This window comes from Chroicocephalus ridibundus, chromosome 7 (genome assembly GCF_963924245.1).
Source record: "Chroicocephalus ridibundus chromosome 7, bChrRid1.1, whole genome shotgun sequence".
NCBI classification, from domain to species: Eukaryota; Metazoa; Chordata; class Aves; order Charadriiformes; family Laridae; genus Chroicocephalus; species Chroicocephalus ridibundus.
The window spans coordinates 5,520,518-5,547,128 of NC_086290.1; the positions used below are offsets into that span (position 1 = coordinate 5,520,518).

Sequence of the window (26,611 nt, forward strand, 5' to 3'; positions counted from 1 at the left end):
AAATTACTGGACATTTTAATCTTCTCATCTAAGGCCTTCAGTATACGACTGTACAGGTTTGTACTGACTTTCTAACAAGGTCCAAAATGCAAACCCCTCTCAGTAAACTGGTTTTTATTCAGCAAAGAAGTAAGACTAATAATTAAACCATTTTTTTTCTCACCATCATTAGGTGGGAGAGGAGAGAATACTGGGCAAGAATAAGACACCTGCTTATTTCATTGTAAGATATTTTCATATTTCCCTGTTGAGCATGTTATGAATAATGGCTTTTGATAAATTTCTCCAGCCTTATTCAAGGAAAAATTGTTGTCTTCATCAGCAGAGGCAAAAGAAATCTTTTTTTCCTTTTGCCCAGATCTCATATTTCTGTGGTTGCTATAGAAAGCTATTACTGGAACTCATACCTAATAAGTTTTCTTCTCCATCACCAAATAACCCTCTAATACTCACTATTGCTAGGTGTTTGTTTTAGATATTGTTCTCCATGATCTTTTTTTCTTTTTTTAACCTGTAAAAGTATCAAGGTTTTCTTTTCTCTTCAGACACCTTCTAATTTTAAAATTTCTGAATTTTATGTAATTTCTCCATTGTCAAGCAACAGACACCAATATATAGAGCAAAGCACTCTTACTTATTTTGCTTTTGCTTTGTTGTGAAGACGGCATTTCAGATGAGTGCTGAATAGTTCATGGTTCCTGCTGTAGCTGACAAGGACCTGCTTTGGTTGCCTGACATTTTCAGGTGGACGGATTTATGCAGGGTGGCAAGTCTTTGCATCTTTCTTCCAGAGTAGCAGGGATGCTGTTAGCCTCTGCTCAGCCAGCGGGAGCCAGGATGGGAATGGGAAGTGGGGTAGGCAGGAAGAGTTTAAAAAAAAATTTAAAAAAAAAAAAAAGAGGAAAAAAGTGTCAAAGCACAGAACTAATGTTTTTTCCACTTTCAGACAAAATAGCCATGGCAGCAGCCTTGCTTCTGAAAAGCAGATGTAACGTGGGTGACAGGAAAAGGATGAACTTAGAAGTCTTGAGAGTAGCTCTTGCAAAACATGCAGCACCCGTTTGTATGGGTGACTGGTAAAGATGCAGTTTTGCCTAGGGCAGCAGAGCCCCTCCAGTCTGACTGTGTGAAGGGATTATTCAGGAAAGCTGCTTTTCAGTCAGTGTCAGGTACATGCAGCAGATGATGCATAAGTTGATGATGCATCATTTATGCTATTGTCCTATGAGGGTTATGAATTACAAAATGTAAAAAGCACTGTATGACAGACATCTACTTTTTTCCACTCCCTTTAGTGAAATGCAGGAGTAAAGATGTACTAAAAGCAGAGATGTTAGCTGAATTATACCCCATCACAAGAGTTTTATATATCAAACAAAAAAGATTCATAGTTTTAATTATGCAGAGTGAAATGCAATAGTAAACTCAAAGACTTTTTTATCTTAATGCTTAAATGTTAAGCTAGATCTAAAAAGGATGCATAAATAAATGATAAATTGTTGATTACTTTGAAAGCTTATTTGAAATTTGTGTGCTGTGCTGCTGACAGTGAGCGTCCTGAATTGGCCTAACAGATGCAACTTAATGTAGAAAACACCACAACAGCATGTATATTCACCTGATAGCAAGGTGGGGGGTGTGTGTGTGGAGTAGGGTTCAAAGTTCTAAAGAGGTTCCGTCCACATAAAAATAAAGCCATTACACAATCTGCTACAACAACTTTGTGAGATTTTTAACCCAGTAACAGTGAGGGGGAAAAAAAATAACTCTAAATTCAGCCATTAAATCTGCCCTGGACTTGAAGTATGCACACAAAAAATATGACCTTGATTTCCCTGTGTTGAGTATTTCAGCGTAGCATAAATCTGTGTTTAGCTAGTTCCCCACTCCCTGCCTTCATTTCTACCAAACATTGCATTTGTACAGATGCATGCTCACACTTTGCCATATGTACACTCATTCCACAGCATCTTTTAAGGTCCCTAAAATTGGTATAGCAAGTGGCAGAGCATGGGTTTAATGGCCTGACTTCAAAATTATATCTATTCTTCATGCATTGTGCATTCTCCCACTTCAAAAAGGGAGATACGACCCTTAATCAATCCTTTTCTTCAAGTTGTCATCATGTCTTCTTCAATCTGTCCTGGTGTTCTTGCTCAGGTGTTGGCATTTATAGGCTCCTGGCAAGCTCACAAATCCTTTTTCTGCCACCCAACAACATGAGCATTGTCTTCAACAGCTGAGGGCGGGCAGGCGGGCAGGCAGGCAGGCAGGCAGGCAGGCAGGCAGGCAGGCAGGCAGGCAAGCAAGCAGGCAGGCAGGCAGGCAGGCAGGCAGGCAGGCAAGCAAGCAAGCAAGCAAGCAAGCAAGAAAGCAAGAGCTTGGCCCTTCTTTCTGCAGCCTGTGGATGGGTCAGGTGTTACTGAGGGTTAACACACCAAGGAGTGAGGTGTGAAGCTGGCATCTGAATCTCTGTCTGCTTTTACAACTCTCAGTTGTTTGATTAGAAAATCAGGGTTAGTCACTTCCCTTGGGAAAGTCCACTCCCCTCCAAGGAAACTGCTGTGCTTTGGAAGTCTACGTGAATATTGGCTTGTGATGCCGTTCTGGGGATATAGATATTTGTTAAAGTGGAAAAGGCTTTTGTGCATTGCATGGAAAAGCCAGAGGAACACACTATCACAGCCCTTTCCCTCCACAGCTATTTTATACAGCCACGCAGGCACTGAAATCAGCTGCTCTTTGAAAAAGCTCAGACAAATGGAGAGTATTTGATCCAGAGATGCATACTTTTCACTATATTAATTTCATGTCATTTAGACCTGTCCTGGAGGAACTGGTAAATAAGTGGGGCAACCAAGGGCAATGCCTGACAATTTTAGCACAAAGCCAGCATTCAGTGGAAGGGCAGGAACTTGCCCTATAGGTATTGCCCCATCCTCATTCCCCATTGAATGACCTTATCACTGGCAGTCTGGCTCCATCTCTGCTACAGCCTTAGTGGGTTTTGTGTTTCCTATCAGCGCTCTGCAAAATTAGGAAGCCAGTTTTACTTCTGTCTTGAATTTCCATAATTAAGATGCTTTTTGCATCTGATGCCTCTCTACATGCCGAACACAGATCACGTTTCCTGGATCGTCCCCTGCTTCTTCCCGTGCCATCCACCACCCACCTCTGCTTGCGCTGGCTGCCTTCTGCACTGCGCAGGGAAGGGCAACATATGCTCCATTATCAGGAGCATCTCCCCTCCAAAATTTGGGATGGATGGGTGGCCAGCCACAGTATGACAGGCGACAGAATGCAGCTTATGCGTAGGACCTGAGGGTAGGGAGAACAACACATGCCAAAATCTCCGAGGGCTGGGTGTGCTCCTGGCGGGTTTTGATGCTGGGCCAGACCTGCTGCCCCAGCTCCTTGGCTGCTCCATGCGCTCACTCCCCCAGTGGAAAATGCGGTGGGGTTGCATCTTTAGGAAACTCAGATGAGCCCCAAAGCTGGGGGTTTCACCTTGTGCTGCCCACCTCCTTGGAGAGGAGCATATGCTTCTTCCTGAAGTTGTAATGAGGAAGGCAGGTCCCAAGAAGTGGGATCACAGTGCCGAATGCCAGGGCTGACATCCTGCAGCCCTGGGAAGGAGGCCAGTGCGTCTCTTGAATCTGAATTTAAGGCCCTAGGCTGCCAGGATTTTGTTAAATAGATCTCATTCTCTATGCGCCAGACCAGATCTTGCACTTTGAGCGTATCACTCAAGCTGCTGACAACAGGGTTCAGTGAGCTGAACCTGCAGGTTCAAACTCTGCCCAGTACGTAAAGTCTGAGCTCAGGGAGCAGGCTGGGCTTTAAAGGAAGCAAATCTCATATTTATTCATGATTTAATTAAGAAAGATCAGGCTATCAGGCTTTTCAGTCTGTTTAGAATATACATGAAAACAAATATATAGATAAGGCTATCGTTCCTCCTATCAGCCCTATGCTTCTAAACAAAAGGTAGCAGTTCCACACATTCTGGATAGAGTGATTTAATCCATCACTGGGGTCAGACCCTTCTTTTCCCGTATAGGGATTTAGAGCGTGGTACTGCTAAAGGTTTGAATCCTGAACACCAAACAAAAGACACATGAAAAGCAAAAATCCCTCACTGAATTTTATTCAAGCCTTGTTTGAACACAAACCTCCCTGTGCTCTGGGTTTATTCATTAAAATAAAGCACACAAAATAACTCTCACCTACTATTATTAATCATAAGGATTTGCTCAGGAAAACAAATATACTTGGGCTTTCAGAACAAATCAATTCAGAGAAGGGGAATATTTTGGCTGCCATGGCAGCCCAGAAGAGGGTAAAAACAAACACCTTTGCTGCTGCTAGTTTGCAGCTGACTCTGAGATGGACTGTTGGTGATGTGTGATGCTATTTTTAAACAGCAATTGTTTAATCACTTCTGTTCCCCTGGGCTGAGACTAAAAATGATGCCTCCAGAGCACTTTGTCTACAACCAGGTAGAAATAATTTGATCACATCCTTTATGGCTGCAGCAGAGATGGAGCTGTATGAAGTATCGGCAACACGTCTCACAAAGAATCTAAATATTGAGCAGAAGTGAGAGTGTGTTGATCATGACATCTAAGTGGCGTAATGTCACCAAGTGATCTGCTATAAAACATATCATCTCCAACAGAAAAGAGAATAGCTCACTCTAAAATGGTATATTCTTTTCTGGCTTTTTTTGCTGCAGAGTTAACTCTTGGGGCTCACATACCCACTTTATATGAAAAGCATAGATTATTCTGAAGAACATATGTAATTGTATGTAAGCATTTCAAGTGTGGGTATTTCTGAAATTGTTTATTGGACTTGCTGTTGGCAAGCTCTAGTTGACAGCTCTATTGCAGACTTTTACCGAGGAAAGCAGAATTAAATACAGAGGAACTTGCCAGGAGGACAGTGTGACAGTGTCTCACCAACAAGGTCTGAACCGTAGCCTCCTTCTCATTCTTTACAAAAGAAAAGTGTTTCTGTATCTGGACTTTTACAGCACACCTGGATCTTAGTAAGAAACAATTCCTATTATTTATGTTAGAAGGAGTGACTTTTGCAGAAAAGCATTCATTTCAGCAAACTGGAGATACTTCCTCGGTCAAACTGTGATGTAACTGTGCAAATCAGCAGCGTTATGCAAGTGGGAAACTTGACCTAATAGATAGAGCAAACACTTAAACCTCCAGCACACAGAGTAATAGCCTGGTTTCACAGATGTCAATGGGAATTTTACTATTGACTTCCATAGGGCCAGGATCTCACCCATATCTGCATAGAAGATTAATAGCTCCCCTGCCTTTCAATATCCTCTCTGGCTAACAATAAATTATCTCTGCCAGTGATTACTTTTAAGATGTAGCTCATAAAAATGCTTGTGAAAAGCAAATAGTTTTGCCTTTGGGACAGACTATATTAAAGTAAGTGTTGGATATTTTTGAAATCTTCCCCAGATGGATTGCCATAGGGCACAAGATCTTCCTGTCTTCATTTCAAATAACCTCAGACGCTTGTCCTGCTATAGCATTACCCTTGTAGATTTTTTCAGAAAGAAGGAATTAAGCTTTCTATCAAAGTGCATTTAATATGAGTGTTTGTTAAATGGTTTTGCCTCCTTCCTTGTTTATGGGTTTGCAGAGATACTTTTGTTTACTTTGAGAAAAGACATTAGTACAATCCCTGGCATCTGGCTGTTGTTTTTTTTTGCATACACATGTACCCCTAAGAAATAGTGCTCAGTACAAGTTGATGGGGGGAATCTGTTATTGTAATTTTATTTTCATCGTTTTACAGTATTGGCCAAGTGCCAGCTTCGGAATGTACATCACTAGAAAGAAAAAGCCTTACTGACAAAGGAGTAAAAAACTCTAATTTTGAAAGCTGCAGGACCCCTTTATCCAATAATCTTCCTGTGGGTCACTAGCTATTTAACACCTCTTTCTGTCAGATAAGTCATTCCTATTCCTGCCTCTACTTCCCTTCTTTCTTGATCTGAATAGGCTTATAAGCTTATCAGCTGGAGAAGGCTTCCACCAGGACCACTCTTCCCAACTGGTATAGCTGCCAGCTAGTTTCTTGGGTTCATTACTTGGGTTACCCTTTCGGTCTTTTCAGGCTTCCTGTATCATTTACTCGCTCTTCTTCAGTCATCTCCTGCATTCTTATTCAGAGGAAGGGCACCAGGTTACTGGTGTACACAAGGCTTCTGCATGTATTAAGACAAGCAAAGTGTAAACCGCAATGTAAGTGATGTCTTCTTGGCCTGTATGTGATATTGCAGAAATAGTCAGTCTCCTTGGGGACTCCAGTAGTGACTTCCACTTTCTCCACTAGAGAAAATAACCATTTACTGCCACCCTTTGTTTCTCATCTGTTAGTTATTTATCCATGAAAGAAATTACTCTCTCATCCTGCTGCAATTTTATTTTAAGACTTCTTTGCCAGGAATCCTTCGAAATGAACATGCAGATGTTGAACTGCATCCCTCTTACACAAAGAAGAGCAGCTAAGCCCCAATTTTCTACATGTGGGGAGAAGAGCTGTCATGTTCTCATCAAGGAAAAACGGCTGGAGAACAACAGGTCCTTATTTATATGCTTGTGATTAGACCTGAAAGTGAAGTATCAGTATCTCAGGCCGGGTCCCTCACAGCTACAGACATACACGTGTTTTGAGATCACCTGCCTTCTTTTGCTGCTGTTCCAGTGTTGAACAAAAAATTTAGAGCGCTTGAAATTATTTTGCACATGTAACTGGCATTGGATCGTACCTAATATTGAGTGCCCTTTTATTTCTGCCTGAGTGCACAGCCTGCTGCTGCTTTCTCTTTCGACGGGCATGTAGCACACAGCCATGAAAGAGCTTCTCAGGTTATTGAAGTAAGTACCCGTATGAACTAGGATCACTGGAAAAAGGGATCAGTTTATCATAAAGGTCTTTCGTCTCGCTACTATTCTCTTCTCCTTTGCCTCCAGTACCGCCGTCTGTATCCTCATCCCAGCTAAAGAACATGGCAGAATTCGTACCGCCCAGAGGAGGAGGATACCCATCCTTTAGAGGAAGGAGGGAGGGAGGGAGAGGGGAAGAGGAGCAAATCAGCATTTTGAATCATAATCACATTTTCAGGAGGAATCTATCTAAAGCCCCAGGCAGTGATTGTAAAACTGTTGTCAATGAAGACCTACCTAGCAACTTGCTTAAGGAAACTTCTTCCAGATCTACACTACAGATCTTGGGAAGGGAAACAGGCTTCTGAGTCTCCCACTAGATCAGCCATGTCCAAGTGAGCAAATGTCCTCCCTGCAAGGGAAGGCTAACAGCAAATGAGTTAGACTTCAAACCGAGGAGAGTCAAAGTCATTCTATGGGAAGAGTCACTCTGCAGTTTTAGGACAGGGATTAAATTTAATGTCCAGGGCCATGCTATTCCCATTTGTGCACACGCATAGATAGCACATCTACCTGCTACAAGGAAGAAGAGTTATATAAAGATGAATGTGATCTTTGTTTAGACATTGGATTTGAATTTTCAATACCTTGAGTTGTTTCACTCAGCATCGTTCACTGTATTTTCTCATTTCTAGCTCTCCTTCTCCTCCATGTAGCAATTTCTGAGTTTCATTGTTATTCCATCTACTGACATGAAAGAGTAAATGCTGTGATTCCCTAACAGCATTAGCTGAATAGGCCTGGGGGAGTTAACCCCTCAGAGGGTTTCTGTTCCATTGTGAAGCACCTTGTAACATGTTTCACAATGACTGCACTTCTTGAACTTTTTTTTTTAATATCACAGTTGATTTTTTTCCCCAGTACTTTGCTTTGCCCCTTCTACCGCCTTCCCTCTTCGTGCTCCATAAGCTTATTTATGCAGACATAAGAGGCTCCAAAGGTAAGGAGCTATTTGACAAGGAGGTATTTGACACCCCCAAGGTCATATGCGTGATGTTTCATTAGCTACGAAGTGCAATATTTACTCTAACATCAACCAGCAGATAAAAGAGTAATATATTTTAATGTCCTACTAAAGATAAGTGGAAGGTAGTTATAAAAAGAGAGAATATTAACGCAACTTTAAAATTCCTGCTTTTTAAGTATGCATGATAATTAAATCATTTTTTCTAGTCTAATAGAATATATGAATTTATGTTAATTCTCTTATTTTGAGAACTATATCATTGCAAGTTACAACATCCTTTTGTACCTTTTATTCCTATAAGCCTTGAATTGTTTGTTAATTCTGTTGAAAAAGCAACTATTCTGCTTTTTTAAATACACTGTATCTGTGAGGGAAGACAATTTATCAGTTTAAATGGCCGCATTTCAATAAGTTACATTTATAATTAACTGAAACCTTAACCCCCCTAAACACACACAGTTCTCAATAAATAAAATATAATGTAAAGAATTATTTGCATTAGAGTTATGTCAACCACTTTAATTTTCCTTCGTGAGATACGTGTTGATTGGGGGGGAGCTGGTTTTTTTAAGGTTTTAGGCTCCTTTTCCCCAAGATTGAAAGATTTTCGGTTTTGTGCCCAGTTCAAAACAATTATTTGAGCAGTAGCCTATGGGGGGCACTCAAGTACTGCAAACAGATCCTACTCCTCCCAAACTAGTCAGATTGTGCTGCGATGGGATGGGGCAGACCCTGGGGCACATTTTCACATTACCTTTTATAGAGAGAACAAAAGTGAGTAAAATAAACTAAACCATTTTTTTGTCGCAGCCTTACTAGTCCCCGATGAAAGACAAAATTATATTAAAAGGTGCATTTAAATGACATTCAGAGCCTGATTATGCTAAAAGCGTAAAAGCATCGCACAGACTGTGCAGCTTGTCTGCATTTTTAAAATTCTAAACAAGGTACCTTGTACATTATGTTTCAATGGTAGATACAATTATTATTCGCCTACTGAGTTTTTGGTATTGTTTTAAACTTTAATGACAGTCACATGCTCTGTTCTTGATTTTATGGAGTGAAACAATTATTTATTCAAATTACTTTTGAAAATAATTTCTTTTTTTGGCCCTGAAGGAAAATTTTGCCCACTGTTGTAGTCGTGGCTGTTTGCCACAGCAGTCATTTGGACTGCTACCGTAAAGCCTTTATCTGATGGCAAAAACCTTGTACCAGATGTTCCTTTATTTGATCTGTTTTATGATTAATCAGATTTAGCCCCAAACCAGAATGAAAATCTTGCTATGGCACCTGGCTGCCATCACACAATAATTTGCTTTGAAGTGGGGGGGAAGGCTCATTTAATCTTTAAAATGGTGTGGTGCAGACCCATAAGTTTTCATTCAGATAGATTTTGGAGGGAGATACTGTAAAAGTGAATATAATAGCTGTCAGCAGGATAGTTTTCCAAACATCTCAAACTGGTAAATACTACTAATTTCTCCTAAAGGAAATATTAAAGCAAGTTTGGCTAGTAAACAGTTACGCACACAAGCTCTCGGGCCTGGCCAGGCGGCACTGATGCCGCTGCAGTGCAGTAGGGCTGGGGCGGAGGCGGGTGCGATGCACCAGTAGCCGTAGGGCTAAAACCCAGCTAAGTAAAAAAATTCAGCTTCTCTGTAGAATAAAAAGTTGTGCCAGAAGGAAAGTGTTCATACAGGCTTCTTCAGTAATGCATGTGTCCAACATTTATCAAGAAGGGCAAATTTTATGAGTTTATAACACTGTGGAACAACGTGGAGGTACGTTTGGGATGGAAAGGGAGCGCTTCCCTTGGGAAAAGCACCTCTAATATAACCCCACAACATCAGGAAATCTGAAGTGAAATCACTGCTTTGCTCCAAACCAAGATTTTTTTTGCATGTGGAGCTGATACACAACAGATAGTGGCAACTTTACTTTTTTTATAATAAATAAATTTATTATAATTGATTTTATTGTTGTGAGAAGTGATTTACGTATTTCTTAGGGCAGGCTAGACAACCAAGAGCCTCCCAGGCTTGTCGGTATAGGCACACCTATTTTGTGGTATACCATATTTTTCTTCGTGATATGCTGCACAACTGTGAATACGTGATTGATATATGCCATAATGGGATCCATTTACAATACTTTTTAAGTAGCATGAATTCTCTCCAATTTCAGTACCGCCAGATGTAAGTCTTAAAAAAATAGTTGTTTTTTCAATATTACTTCTAGTTTCTGTGCTTCTGGGAAACGGCAAATATATGCTCATGGAGAGCAGTAAAATATGGAAACCTAATAGAAACTCGTGGAAATGGATAATGACTTCTGTCAAATGACATTATACATTATGTATTATTATTATTTTAATCATTTGCTATCACTGAGAAAGATCCCACTAGGTTATTCCTGATGCCATATTTAGGAAATAAAAGAGGTAGATAAAGCCGTACACTTTACCTCACAACACTTACATGATGAAATTGAAAATTTCATAAATTAGTTGCATTGAGATCTAATAAAAGAAAGATGAGTTCTGTCCTTAGGCAATTTTCCTGTAGATTTCTGAATAGGTGCTGCGTGAATGTTATAAACTATGAAATTAATCCAAGGTTACTACTGGTAAGACTGGCTACATCTGCCACCCACCCCTTGGTAGCACTGCAGAGGTACTTAGGTGTCCGAATCTCAATCATTTCAGTAACATTTCAGGACTAATGATGTAGTACTTGAAGCATGTGCTCACAGGTATTTGTGACATGAACTCAAGGTGTCCACTACCTTGCAAAATTACATTTTATTAAACAAAGGTAATTTTATTATAGTACTCGGAGCTACAGAATATATTTATTTTGGGACAAACTGGAGAAAGTACTTTCAAGTGGTTAATATGCCACGTGGTCTGGACACAAATTTTACCAGGGGAGTTTGAAACAGATTTAACCAGCTATTTTTCTCTCTTTTTTCTACTTTTCATACTTTTTCTCGGCATCAGCCATAAACATTATTTTTTTGGACAAGGAGTTTCTACTCCAGTTATCGGAAATAAATTTGATCTCTCCCTGGACATTGGTGCAGCACCTCTGAGTACAGCAGGGTGCCAGGTGAGAAAGTTGGCCTGTTTTATATAAGAAACTTAATTTATCGGGTAATAAAATAATTTGAAAGAGATTTTTTTTTCGCAAAATTGTCCTTTAAACAGACTTCAAAAGGTGATGAGTTCTTTTCTGTTCTAATAACTTTTATGAGCCTATTTTTATGAGAAACAAACCTTGCAATCGGCATTAAGATCTCCCATTTATGTCTTCACTAAAGCATAACCAGTTAACTGCAAAATGTCACTTGTCCCAAGCAGATGTCTGGGTGCCATAAGCTGGCGTTTAGCTGCCTTGTCTTTAGCAGACATGCACCAGTTCATTGCATTTCCCCTGAACTGGCGTATGGTCCAGTACCACCTCTCAAGCATTTGCAAGCAAAATGATATAATGGAATTTCTTTACATTAGTTGGAAGATGGAGATTAGGAATAGCTCAAGATCACGGTTTCCAGATTTAGGATTTTGGGTTTTTCTTGCCCCATTTATTGTTGCCCTTATGAGGTAGGTCTTCACACTGATACATTTTTCATGTGTTTTTTAATAACTTCCAATTTATGTATTAAAGCCATGGCAAAACATCTCCAATGCCAGGCAGCAATTTCCATCCATGGCACTTGGAATGCAAATATACACATTACAGCTCACACATGAAGAACTTTTCCAGCAGCTGTTGAAGATGCACATTCAGAAAATCTTTAATAACGAAACCACTGTTGCACTGCAGTAATGAAAAATTCCTTCAGGGATGTTTTCTCCAGTAGGAACAGCTTGTAATGCAAACCCCTGAATTCAGATAGGGAGGGATTTTTTTTGTTCTTTTTTTAATCTTTGGTCTTTCTTCCCTTCTCGCTCCTCTCAAATACTGTCTTCCTTCTTTCTGCTCCTGTGTCAGCTGCTGCCTGGCAACTTTTCTCTATCTGGTGGGACAGGGCAGGGCACCCGACTGCCTTCAGACTGGCTGCCAGTGTTATTCCCTAGCAACCCGGCCGGGCGCCTGTGATGCTCTCCAAAGGGCCGCACACATAACCAGCAATCTTCAGACCCACTGCCCCGCATCTGCAGCATCCCCTCACTCACCCCCGACACATCGGGCAGCAGGGGAATCATCCATGCCACCATCCCTACCCACCTACGCGCCTACTCGAAGGCCATGGCTAATATACAATAAATAAGTCACGCCATAACACAATTTTCAGTGATGCAATCGAGGTAGTTTCATACTGACTAATGTCAGAATTACCTTTGGCCGATAATTAATATTCTTGTGTTGTGTTATACAGCGAGGATGAATGATTGGTTCTACTTTGTTTAATTTATCTCAATAAGAGATTTCATAATATTCTATAGCTTGATGAATTCATTTGTTTAACCTGTCAGTGTTAATAACTCTGATTAGGAGGAAGAAGTTAGAAAGCGCTGTAGGAGCAAACAGATCTCTAACAGCATTTTTAACTTTGAATTTTCTGTCCAGCAGTGCTTCACTCCAGTCTTCCATATAATTAAATTTTTTTGTCTGTAGCAAGGAAAAGACATTTCTACACACTCAATTCCTTTTTACCTCTCTCCTCCGTATCCGCTCTCAGTTCAACTCCCCAGTGCTTCCGGTTTGGTTCTTTCAAATGGGAGTGGCTGGAGACTTCAATAAATATTTGACAAACTGATCTGTTTCCTAACCTGTGTATCTGCCATCAGTCCTGTGTCTCTCAATTTCCACCCATCATGCAGAAACCTGAATGAAGTTGTGTGTATACAAACAACAGGAGGCTGAAAGTGCAGAAACTAGATCCAGCTAAACATGTCCATTTCCTTTAGTTTTTCTCAGGTATGAGGTATAGGAAATGTATGTTATACAACGGGTGATTGTTTAGAGTATGTGAATTATACTTTACATTTAGATACTGGCTTGGATTATGTCTCTGGTCACTTCAGCAAACATTTTTAGGTTTATTCATAGAAGATATACATTAAAACTTTCATACAGCTCCTGGTGCTGCCTTTTTTTGAGGTGGAAAGGAGATACGAGAATGCCAGTTACTTGTACGCATTTTTACTGTATTGTTGGAGTCAACCCATCCCATCATATACAGCTGTCCCATCCTCCCATCACTTCAAGTGAGTAACATTTAATGGAAATGAAGCCGAGAATGATTTATCAAAGGTCAACTTGTATTTGTTCGACCGCCTGTATTTTAAAACCAGGTTTCTATGATAATTATTGCCTCATAGCACTATCTTAAAGCAAGCTACATTTTTAGGCAGCAATTTGACAAATGATTACTTACACGTAATTGCATTTTTAGTCATAATTCTGACTGCATACTCCGTATTGACAGTTTATTTCCTGTAAACAAGGAGGCCATTGACTTTTATTATAAATATTATTTAAATATTTTAATAAGTTTAGGTGCATATGTGATCTGCAGTATTGAAAGCAAGATTAATTGATTCTTCAAAGACTCTCATAAATGCTAATGCCTAAAATGGGCAGTAAATTGCACCATATCATTAAATGAAATTATTCAAGAAGAGTAGTGAGCACTGTTGTTAAATAAATATGGAGTAAGACCGAAATGCAGCAAACTAGAAATAAAGCATCAGATGGTTGAAAACAGTATTTTAGTCAAGGTGGTTTTGTGAGAAGGCACAAAAGGGCAGCATGCTAATTAACAGACAGCATTTGGGGGGAAAGCATGACCACTTGTAACCTTGCAGACCTCGAGACTTTTGCAGAAGATGCAAGACGTCAAGATGAAAGAAGACTATTCCGTAAAGATAGCTCTGTATCCCAGGAATATAGGGACAGCATGTTCATTTGCAAATATGTGTTTCTTTATACCATGTGACAGTCCTGGCATGTGGGAAATGTCACTGATTTAAGCAGGAGTTCCTCAAAACTTGGAATTCCCTGGTTTTCCTTCACACATTTTCTCATTTGGCTCTCGCATCTACTTATTTTCATATTTGAAATGTAAAAGGTTGCTCAAATAAAATCATAATTAATGCGTAAGAGCCTTAAAGGTGGCTCTGGTGGCTTACAGAAGGACGCAAAGCCATCTCGCCTATAAATACGGTGGAATAATGTTTCCGTGTGACATTCAGCATGACTTCATTTTGGTTATAAAAGCAACTGATTTCCAAGACCATGGACACTGCCAAATTTTTTCACCTTAATTCAGATCTGCTCGTTTCTGTATTAGCAAAGGTTTTCTACACTGGGATCTATAATTCTGCTCAGTTATGGCCGTATAAATACTAATTGACTGTAGGGGAATTACACAGGCTTTACAGACAGTAGATAAATGCAGAATTTGGATTTTTTCCCCTCAGCTGTAAATTACTTGCAGTAATAAAGCTACCAGCAACCCCCTGTGAGTCCTGCCAGACCCTGACCCCAGAAGAATCCCTGGGACCAGGACTGGGCTTTGCAGTTCTTGGGTAACCTTATCATGCGGTCTTTCCCCCATTTTGACAGAAATAATCAAATATTTCATATTTCTCCTAGGTTGTGTATTACTCCATCCTTCAACACTGCTTGGTCTTTCTGCCCCTGGAAGTCTCTTGGCCATACTGCTTCATATAAAAGGTATTTAGGTTCCATGATGGGGAATATAAACACAAAGTTAAAAGGACTGAGGCTTTACCCTTGAAATGCAGAGGTCTCAGCAGTCGGGTTTTAGCACCTTGCCATCTCTGGAGAAAACTAGTACCTGAGGACGATGTAAAAGCTTTATCGCCTTTCATCTGTTAAAGGGCCTGTTTAAAAAAAAAAGAAGGAAAGAAAATGTGATAAGCAAACCATATTTGTGTCTGTGACAATTTCAAGGTAATACGCTTATGTAAAGCAAAAGTTATGTTTCAGCCGCGCGAAGCGGGGAACAAACACAAACCGTGAGGCCGCTGCCTGCTCAGATGCACTTCAAGAAGCACCATTAACCGCAGCCACCTTTGCCGAGAGCTGCTTTGGGAGTCAACTTTTCCTTCACAGAGAGGGGAACCAGGCAGCCTCCTCACAGAGGGCCCTCTCACCAGGCTTTGTGGGGCTTTTTCACCTGGTTTTGGTTTTTTGGGTTTTTTTTGTTTTTACTTTTCGCTGACTCACCCGCCGTGTCACCCTTCCTTTCCCGAGCTTTGCCGTGGTGAATTTTTAAAAAAAAATTACCTCAAATATTTTAAAAATAATAAAAAAAACCCCAAACAAACCCCAAAACCTGCGAGGAGAAGGCGCTTCCCGCCGGCCTCGCGCTGCGCGGTGGGCGGGGCGGTGGGCGGAGGGGGGGGGGGCGGGGGGCGGAGCGCGGCGCTGCCGGCCGCCGGCGCCCCGCGCTGCCCGCTGGCTGCGTGAGGCGAGGCGAGCCCAGCCGGGCTGAAAACCTGACGGGGCGGCGGCGGCTCCGGCTCCTGCTCCTGGCAGAGGCTCCGCACCCGCGGCCGGCCGGCTGTCTCCTTCCGACATGTCCGCCCTCCTCGTCCTGGCCCTGGCGACGCTCTGGGGATTACCGCCCGTCGCCGAGGCGCTGGCAGCGGGAGCCCGCGGAGGTAAGGCGCGGCGGGGCGCGGGAGACCTTGAGGCGGCGGCGGCGGCGCCCGCTCAACTTTCCGCCGGCGCCCGTTGGCTTCTTCCCCCCGGGGAAGTTTTGCCGACCCTCCGCGGAGCGAACCCCCCAGCAGGCGAATGGGGACGGGGGGGAGAAAGGGATGTGCCTCCCCCCTCGGCTGTGAATTACCGCTTCGCTGTAGGAAAGCAAGGCGGGCGTTAATTGCGGGGGTACAGCCCCCTCCCTGGCGTTAATTGTGGGGGTGCTGCCCTCCCTGGCAGGGGAAGTACCCGCTGCTGGCCGGTGCGGGGGAGCGGTGCCGGCCGGGGGGCTCCCCCGAGCGAGCCCCGGGGCTGGGGGCGGCGATCTACGGTGAACGCCCTCCGCTTTCCCCGGTGTTCCAAAAGTTCCTCGGCTTTAATTTTCCCAAGTTGTCACCCACTTAATGCCCGAGCCCGTATTTAGGCAGCGGGCGGGCGCCGAGCTCGGTGCCGCCGGTGAGGGAGAAGGAGCTCCGGACCCCCTCGCCGAGGCTTCAGAAGTTGCAACTCTTTTCTCCTCGGCACAAGTCTCTGATCGGAGCCGGTAGCGGTCTCCTCCCGCCGGAGTTCAGTCTCGGGGCTTCTCGTCGTATTTTGTGCCGTTACCAGACCTCTCTTACTTTCCCCGGAAGGTGTTTGAATTGAGTATTTTCTAAAGTGGAGGCGAAGTCCCCCTTCTGTGCCGCTCAGGTGCGGGAATGGCAGTCCGCCGCTCTGACTCAGGTTTTCTTACAGCTGTAGAGAACACTACTGAGAATAGCCTGTCGGCTTGTTTGTAGCCCCTTAGCTTCAAAACTGCGTGGTCTCATGAATGAGACTGCACTGAACGTTGTTGTACCCAGTCTGCGAGGATTTAGCTAGATTTCATAGAGATATAACTCTATAAAGCATTGAATTCACACTGTTAGACAGCCGGCTCCTCTCCATCACGTACACACTACCTACTGAATTGTTTACTAACTGCTTACAACTCGTTTGGATGAGTGCAGATGCCTCTAGATAGTCAGTCTAGGGTACGGATTTCTGCTTCAGTCGAACTGCCAAACCTCTCCGGTCGCTTTCCTGCCTAGCTATCAAAATTACTTAGGTGATTCATGCTGTAAAAATGAGAAATAACTACCTATCAAAGAGAAAAGTATTGCTGCAGCATCACAAACTTGCGTGTTTAAAACACTGCATCATAAGGTACAAGGATATTGCAAAGAAACGAGGGTAGTATTCAGTATAATGGTACCTGAACAGCGAGATGGGAAAGGTTCTTAGAAAATCTTTCAGTTTTATGAAGGGTACATATGCTTTTACTTTGATACATGAAGATTCGTGGTTGTGATGGTGCTTGTTTGATGGAAAATATTTCAAGAACTTTCCATGGTATTCACAAAATGGTCAGATTACATTTCAGCAGCTGTAGTGTGCATCTGATTTTATGAATAAAAATCAAACTTCCAAACATTTTGTGGAATTGTTCTGGAAACAGATTTGTCACTCTGTCTTCCTTGATGGAGATAAGCAGGTGCCAGTTATTCATGAATATTAATTTCTGGTCTTTAAATTTTTCTTCATTTTCCCTTTGTTTTGTTTTCATAGTTACCTTGTTCTGATTTAGTCTTTCACAAAAAAAAAAAAGTGCTGTCAGTTTACATGAAAATCAATCCCATCTTAAAAGGCAACATCCTTGTAAATCATACCAGCCCAAAAAGTGGGATAAATCAAATTTACTTAGAATCAACTAACTCATCATATCGTAATGTCATGTCTTATCAAAACCGAGTGGAGTACAAATTAGGACTTAAAAGGCATTTTGTTTAAAAAATGTCAAGTGGTCTCAACCTAAAAGGGATTCGGGATGAGGCATCCAGAAAGAGAATTACATTTGCACATCAGATAAACTTTATGATACACTGCAAAAATTATTGACCATACCAAGCTGATTTTCCTTTACAGGAGGAAATTCTGAGTCACTGGAGCATGCTAAGCTTAATGTATGTGAAAGGCACTGAAATTTCGAATGCACTGAGGCTCACCATTGGTAATAAGAGAATTGGGAAAATGTCATGGGCTGTGTTAATAGCAGTGTTGTGGTAGCCATGGTAATGTAAAATATTATTGAGGTGTTGTAGGGAGAGGTAGCACCTTCTATCAGATGAGTGGATAACATCAGGCAACAGATGACCCCACTGAAGTTTGAATTATCTAAACCTTTCCCTGGGTTTGAAATAGACTAGAAGAATTTTATTGTATCAGGTCTGTCCTCAGCCAGGTTACAACTCCTCTGATTTAATCTATCTATATATAAAATTGAGAAGAGAAGACGATGTGGAGAAAGGGGGCTGGAAATGAGATGGAAAAAGAGAAGAAGGGAATCCAGACAGGAGGGGAGATAGGATAAGGGAGAAGTCCTGCAGTTGAGGTTGTGCCATTTAAGCCATGATGAGGTATGATTTCCTTTTTTATGCTTCTTGGCCTCTTCTTGAGGAAGCTCATGGACCCAGTTACCCCACCTTAACCCACAGTTATTCTAGTGAAGAAGTTGCAACTGTTGCAATAAATGAATTTCAAGAGCCTGAGGAAAACCTCACTAACAGTTTAGGAAGCTGAGAAGACTACATTTGTTACCTGCTCCCCCTAAAGACATGCAAGGAACTTCACAGGTCCCATCTCCACCTCCTGAGTGCTTGAGCTGAAGGTGTTTGGTAGCTCTGGGGGGGTGTATTTCCTTCCCACAGTTCTCTCCAGCCTTGCAGCTTCACCTTGGCTTCATGCCTGGGCTCCGACACCCCTCTTTTGTCATACTTGTTTGGTTTTTGTGGCTCTGCTGCTGTGGAACGGCATTACATGAATCCACTGTACTAATTGATGTGATTACCTAGAGGTTATCCAAATTACATAGATGCCCCAGATAAGAGCAGCTGGATTTGGATAATCTTCACAAATGTGTGGTGTTGTCAGTGAAATGTATATCCACAGTAGTATTAATAAGTGCATGGCTTGTTATTAATTGACTTGCTGTCTGTGGTGAAGCTGCTGGTTGTGTTCGGTTTTGGGGGCAAACCATTCCAGTCAGTGGCACTGAAGTGTCATCTCCCTATGGACTCTTTCACATGCAGCTTTAGTGTTTCACATCTGTCCTTACAGTGCTGGTGTGATGAAACACCTCATCAGCAAAGTCTCACAAGAGGTACTGCTCTGAAGGTAGACTTTATACTGATTGGGAAAATGTAGACAGGGAATTTAAAATCCAGGTTCCCTGAGTGATGGCATATCACACATTCATTTTTTTCCTTTGGTAATTTTTAAGCTGTTTTAAAGAAGGAAAGACAAATTTTCATGAACATTACTCCTCTCTGGAGTCACAAACACTTCCAAAACTTCTGTCTTTATTCCACTTAGCAGGGAATTTATTGCTTTCACAGTGTCCTTTGACCATATTTAAGTGAAGGCTGGAAACAAATGACTTTGAAATGGAATTTTCAGGTTTAAGGTTCAGCTGATGTGAGTTTGGATTACTCACCCCGGCAGCAGAAACGCAAACCAGGTGAAATAAATCTGTCTCCTTGTGATGACTGCTGATGGCCTTCATTCCCTGGTAAGGTGTCACAGCAGCAGTGGGTACATCAGGAGGCTTTACAACTATCTCGTTATTAGTGGCTTAACGTTTGAAACCGGGTGTACCAAGCCCTGCTCGACTTCACCAGACTGAGCTGCAGCTTAGCCATGCATTGGAAAGGATTCTCAAAAAACCCCACAGAACTGTTTCTGTGCTGTATTACAGAGGTGTATGTTCTTATACTTAAGCTTGTTATGTCTTGAACCTAGATAATAAGTATTAGTATCTTGCATGCAAAAGAGATGCTTCCAAGGTCACAGTGACATTGTCATTTATTTATTTATTCCAAAGAACAGTATTACTTAAGAATTTACCTATGATTGGATAGGCAAAATTACAGAGGAGGGTGAAAATATATCAAGGAATTTAGGAGAGTGGTTAGAAGGATGTGTGATAAGAGGTAATTAAAAACAGAAATGGTGGGAGGTGCCCGCAAGTGCAATTTCAGTGACTGGTTTTATAGGCAGTCAGTGATGTATGTATGTCCTCAGTTGAGGATGTGACTGCACGCACAAAACCCTGGCACTTCTGGAGACCGAACATACTGTGTGCGTGGTTTTCTGTGAACTGACATGCATGTTCCTTCTTACCTGGATTGTTATTTTAAGTTCAGTTGTTTTGGAGAATCCCAATCCATTAGTGTAATAAAAGGAGAAGTGGTAGAAACACAAACTATTTAATAGAGTAATATGCATTTTGAAATTCAAAACTAGGTGTTAGGTGTGAAAAGACCTTTTTACTTTTACTTTTACTTACGTGCTTTTACTTCACGTAGTGGCTTTTTTGAAGTGTTACGTGACTTCATATGTCACATATGCCTCTATGTAAATTTGAGCATACGTCATACCTTTAAGTTTCATATGGACCTCAGTCTTTCTTCATTTAAAGAAAGTGGCAGAACACCCATGGACTTCAATGAAATAAGTCTGCAGCTTGGAAGTGTGTGTTCCTCTAGTGCCCTGTTACAGGCCCTTTAATCTGTTGTTTGCAGTTGAAGAAAATAGTTTTTTCTTTATTGTATTGACTCGAAAGGATGGATGTAATTTTAATTTGTGAATTTAAAATTATGACTATCTGTAGAAACGCTAGTAATTTAGCTAGTAGAACATTGTTTTTGTTACAGTAGCATATTTTGAGGCCCAGCGTGTTGTTGCTTTTCGCTAGTTTTTATGTATTAATCTGTTCTTTAATAGTCTTGTTCCTTCAAATGCAATTAAAAAATTTTGCTTAGAGAACTCATTTTAATTGCACTTACCCAAAACATTCTTAATGATGAACAGCGAAGATGAAAATATCAAACTTGACTATTTTTAGGCAACCCATGCAGACTATTGAGTCTGTATTTAGTGTGAGTTTGGGCTAAATGTAGACATTGTAGAACTAGGTCCTAAATTTGTAAGTGCAATTAGGAACTAATTGGATTTTTAAAATATAATTAATCAAATAATGACTATGCACCTTCTGTCCAACCCCCTAGTTTGTTTTTTAATTAAACAAGTTGATTTTTTGCCCTTAAACTTCATCTATTGAAAAGATGAAAATATTTGTAAATGTAGTTATATTACAGCTAGCTAGTCAGTTGTTCACCATAATGTGAAAAATTCCCAAGATGTATCAGAACTTCCTACTGCTGTAAAGCAGAATCTTCCTTTTTGGGTCATTGGTAAAGTGAAATAACCAGGACTTGTTACTGTAAAATCAGCCACCCAACCCAGCCCTGATCCCATGGCCAGGGTGCCTTTGCTTTGTGTGTGCGAGGATGCTCCAGAGCCTCTGTGAGCTGGGGAAGGGGCTGTTTCCCAGGGGTGCCGGGCTGTGTGCGAACAGGATAGGACCTCAGTAATGGAATTCCAATAAAACTCAGTCAGTGCCTTTTAATTAGATTTAATGGCAAGTGGGAAGGATCATTAGAGAGACAAACATGTGCTTTTGCCAGTAATATGTTCACTATGTTATTAATCTGATTTAATTTCTAAGATCCTCATAGCAGAAAAAAGATCTATCTACATACCTGGAAAGTGTTATATGGGTCTATTATATGTTGTTATTATATATGTCATTGCTTCCCAAGCAGGATGTAAATATAAAATTGGAATTGGGCTGTATGTATGGTGCTTATGAACCCTAACGATCTGAGGGTAGAATTGGCTTCTGGAAAGAAGGTTGTATGTCTCTTTAGCATCCACATTTTTATTGACCTTTTTGTAGTAAATAGCAATTGTGTATTAATAACAAAACACCGCAATATGTAGAGTGTACTACTAAGTAATAGGGCTTTTTAAAGATGATGTAATGCCAGTCTGGAAGTGAGGTACCCTTTGAGATTTTTTATTTCTATTCAGTTAGAAATGCAGTGTAATTCTCTGAGGTGGAAAAATAGAGATTACAGTATTACGTGTTCTAGATATGGTATGCTGAATCCTGAAATTCGCTTTCAACACCCGCCGGGTATTCCCAAACATCTTATGTGCTGCTTCCCACTGAAGGATGTGGCCTTCCAGGGAGCCAAACTGTTGAAACTGAGCGTCACTTCAGAAATAAGAATGTACCTATTTTTTTTTCTTGATAATATCAATGTATTTTGGATTATCTATTGCCTGATTTTTAGGAGGACATCCCTTGGTAACTTTTGTGTGTTGCATTATTGAATGACTCGTGCTTCAAGTGTATTGGATAAGTACTGTAAGATAAATGTTCAGCTTTGAGAATAAGAATAATATGTATAATTCCTCAAGGTTTTCACCACCATGGAGCTCTTTTTTAATAGCAGTTTATAAGCTTCACTATTGTTTTTCCTCGAAGGAACAAAGAAAACTTGGAGAATGAAAAGGTGCAGTTTTCTTTTTCAATGATATGTTGGAGGGGGAATAGACCATGTGCAAGACAAATGCTGATGCAATGCTTTGCAGATGCAGTATTTTTCATGTGAGGTGTTCTGTCAAGGAGAAAGACTGTTCTGTTAACGTGTACACACACTCCCACAGAACAAAAAGATACCCGTCCATCTTTCATATCATGTTTTATGATTTTAATTTAACTACCTGTAAACTAGCAAAAATACTCTTGTCAACAATTTTTAAAATACAATTCTGATATTGTCTAATAGTTTGTGCTGCTACTTGTACTATTCTCAGAGGCTGTGGTACGGTGGAGAGCACTTGGGTTTTCACCTGTAGATCCCTTAACATGCAGACAAGTATTTTTCCTCAAACGTAGCTCTTCTGAATAATTCAAAGGTACTAGAAGTACCACGGTGCTGGTGTTTCTGATACATCTTTGTTCAAATGTACCTTTTTGAAAAAATGCTGTAGTGTTGTGCAGTCATAAAAATACAAATTTTAAGAAGTTACACTAATGCAAGAAGATCATGAAAAATCACAGTAATTTTCTACATGATAGATAGGTTTCCCCAAAACACCTGCCTCTTTTTGCTTGCAAATACTGTGAAGATAAAAGAGGAGAGAGCGAAGTAAGATCATAGCTAGTTGGATGCTGTTTTGCATATGCAAACACACACTGATTTACCCAAAGTGTATTGGTATTTGTGTAAAACTGTGTGCTTATGAAATGAAAGTATGTCATTCACCAATGAAACTCTTTCTTCTCTGGAGAATAAGAGTTTTTATTTATGTTTGTGTGCTAACAAATAGATTACAGACCTGACTCTACACCATTGAAGTCAGTGGATTCTTTGTTTTGTCCTTGGTGTTTATATATGGTCAGGCTGCATAAGTGTAAGGGAACTTTGGACCACTTTATTAAAATGAAGTCTTGATTAGAAGACAGTTATAGTCTGCATTGTCCTATTGCTTTTATGCAGGAAATACATATTTCTTGCAATATTTTTATTCCAGGCTTTGATTCAGTTTTGCGTGAGTTCCTTATGTGGAACCCAGTTTTATATTTCCCACATCTAATTTTAAAATATATGTATCCAAGTCTTGATTGCTTTCCATTTCTCAGTTTGTAATATTCCTCTAGAAGATGACTTATTACATGAATTGTTTATTTTTAATAAATGATAAACTGATAATTTCTCATTTTAACAAATAATTTTTTGTGAAGAGACCACTCTCTCATGAGGCCAGAAAATTTCCAGACAGCTCCATATGGTAAGATGTGTATAGTCTACTACTTGCAAGTCACTACGTTAGTTTAACCTAGGTCTGTGGAATACACATGAAGCTGCTAGTTTTCTGGGTAGAGTGCTGCACTCTTCATCATGGGAAATTTGTCTTGCTTTTGATGATGTGGAAGGAATGTGAAGGTGGTACCTTCTCATGCGGCACGTTGCTTCCCTGTGACTCTTTGCAGACTTATCCAGGGATGAGGACACTTGATTTTCTTTTGAGAGCTACCTTAAAATAGCTATTTTCCCAGTAGTATTTCATAAAGCATAGCTAGGGATTGGTCAACCCTGTGTGTTCTCCAGTTCTGATACTCATGTACTGTCTGGAGGGAAACTGACCTGACTTCCAAGTTGATCAGAAACACTTGGTTTAAAATATGGTTATTTTGTGTAACTGTATTGAAGTTGGTTTTTGAGGGATGTTTGCAGGCAGTAGGAGTTAAGGACTGGAAGCAAGGGAAGAAGGCTGCAAAACTGAATTCATTCCTCTTGGGTCCCACATTCTGAGCTAAATGGTTTATTCTTATATTCAGATTACAAAAAGAACAGTGAATAGTGAACGGTTTCTTCATAGTATTGTCGTCTTATAGTTGTCTTAGGCAAAACACTTGAGGCTGCAATATTAAATCATATACGAGGGAGATGAAGCAAGTGGAGACTACAAAAGTGTGAAAACTAAAGCACTGTCCCATGCCTACAGCTTGTCGGGTGGAACTGCTTTTATGCCTTTGATAGAAACAAAGCCAGGCTATGTTGGAGCAAGAAGGTATTTTGCAGGCAGCGTCTTGGAGGCTAACCTGAGCTGCAGCAGTTAACCGTGTAGGGCTGCTATAAACCACTTCTGTGAGAATGTATTGCCCATATATACATGTGTATATAAAACCTTGGGTATATAGGGAGAGCCATGAAAGGTACTCTTGCTAAGTACAGCAAAGCCAGGAGTACCACGTTTCTTTTTGAGCAGACAAAATCTTATGCCCTGACCCAAGTGGCCCATTATCACATTTCTTCAAATTAGAGCAAGCTATTCAGGTCAGTGTGTATGTACAGACCCATCTGAATGATTCCTCGGCTTGCGCTTGCTGTGTTACATTTCTTTCTCTGGGTTTCGAATGGCTGTGACTTGAACAGAGTTGACAGTACACAATATTACCCATTTACTCTGTAGATTATACTCCTCTGGAGAATTGGTGTCAGCTAATCTGCCACTTCTACGTTTTTAGAGACCTGTGAACTGCATCTCCAGTAATACTGCAGGAGAGTGTCAGATCTAGGTTTCTGTAATTTTGTTATTTCTCCCAGATTTCTAGGCATGTACTTCCAGGTCTCCAGCCTTTGTCACTTACTTCGTCCTGTGAATAGTTTCCTTTCAGTGTAGAAATTCTGTCTGTCAATACTCAATTTTGGGCACTTTTAGTGCGGTAAGAAGTTTGAAGCAGATGGTTGTCAACAGATGATGACAAAATTCAGAAATACTGCTCCAATACAAACTGTGAGGCTCAGTATTTAAAGCACATTCAAGCGTATAAAACCTGCTTATATTTCTAATGTCGTTACTACCTTTGCTGTGGAATATTCTTGGTACAATTCATCCATTTCTGTGATAACAAATGGTTTCTTTTACTAAAAAAAGCAGAACTCCCTTAACCAATTAGCGGTATTCAGTAATGAGTAAAACACTATGAACCCTGTTATGATTTTATGTCAGTTAGAATCATTAAATGTTCCTCAATGAAACCGCACTGATTTACATTAATTGGTGGCCTATCTACTCACAATAGTGTCACACTGCGTCAAAAGTGCCTTGCAAGAAGTTGTAATACAACTGAACTAGCAGTGGTTGCCTGTGATTGCCGTTCTGTTGTTGACTGGTGAAAAACTTAAAAATGCAGGAGAAATTAATACATGGCTATGAATCTTTGGAGCATAACTGAGACCTTTTGTATAAAATAAGTGCTGAAGAGCTAGTAGGTACGGCACAACTTAGATTCTGCATTGCGTTTGCAAATCCAACAACTCACAATAATTTAAGCGCATTATAAAAGGCTGTTTATGTGTCTATGAAAAGCATGATGCAAATATGCAAATTTAAGAGTGTCTTCTGCAAGTTTATATATCTTAATGAAAAGTGTCAGAGTGTAATAGATCAACAATCTGCTTAGCCCCACAGTAGACATTTTTTTCCAAAGATAGGACAGCATGTCCTTGGTGGTCCTAGGAGTAAATTAATGCTGTGGAGAGCTTTCTCTTGAAGCCAGCTAATGACTCTGTCTCTGATTTTGAGGAGGAAATACCTGTCTGATGGGGATGGTCGTATTGAAGTGGTCACCACTGCCTGATCATTCATACACATAAGTAATTTCTCTTTACTAGTTTTAAAAAATCCCTGTATGTTCCATTCCATTTGCTATCCTGTTTTATGTTGAGTGGAAAAGTTGCCCCACCTAAGTGGAAGTCTTAGAATATTCGTATTTCATGTGACACTTCAAAAGCGTATGCTAGCCGTGATCTTTGTGTTCCTACTGTGGGCAAGCGGAGTGGTAATTCTACTTGTTCCCTCCTGATTTCACATTGGCACCTCGAGTAGGATATCTCATTGTGTTTTCTATCAAATTTACAAAATCTCATGCCTGGGAAAATCTCTTACAACTTCAGGTGACCAGGTGCTGCAGAACTTATCAGAGAGAAACAGCTTTTGACAATACAGGCACCTGTTGAATGCTGCTTTTATTTGGGATTGCAGCCTCAGGGAAACAAACAGACTAGAAGTGGATAATGGAAACAAAGAGAGGCAAGGAAGGTTACTGGTTAAATTACAGGATTATTTTATTTGGTAGGGAGCAAGAAAGGCCATGTCCAGTACAAAAAAACCACAACAGCTTCCACAGTGCTTCTGAACCAAAAAGAGCTTGTATTTCTGATTAGGTGAGGAGAGTCACAGCAACATTTGGCATGTGCAAGTATTGTCTTTTATAAGCCATGGGGAAATCAAGCTTTCTTCTTTCTTTCCTGAAAATACAGGAGCCTCCTTGAAGCACTTGCTTTTGGGAATGGATGTGTTAGTGAAGAATTCATGGATGATCTGGATCTAATTTTTATAGAAATGAATGGTAACACACTGTGGGACTTCAGGTCTGCATGTGTGTATTTTACATTTGCCTGCCATTATTCTGCACTTTGAGTTGTTTGTTTGGTTGTTTTTTTGCAACTGATAAGTAACTGAAGGTTTAAAGCAGCTCTTCCCAA

The 26,611-nt window shown here is 40.7% G+C and overlaps 1 protein-coding gene across 1 annotated transcript in view; it reads left to right on the top strand.

Annotated features, from left to right (window-relative positions):
- The first annotated feature begins 15,455 nt into the window (after positions 1 to 15,455).
- Positions 15,456 to 26,611, top strand: part of LRP1B (LDL receptor related protein 1B) — a 744,151-nt gene continuing 732,995 nt past the window's right edge. The window contains exon 1 of the mRNA XM_063341107.1: positions 15,456 to 15,589. Within this exon, the coding sequence (XP_063197177.1) occupies positions 15,505 to 15,589 (85 nt within the window). The 5' untranslated portion in view covers positions 15,456 to 15,504. The remainder of the gene's footprint in view (positions 15,590 to 26,611) is intronic.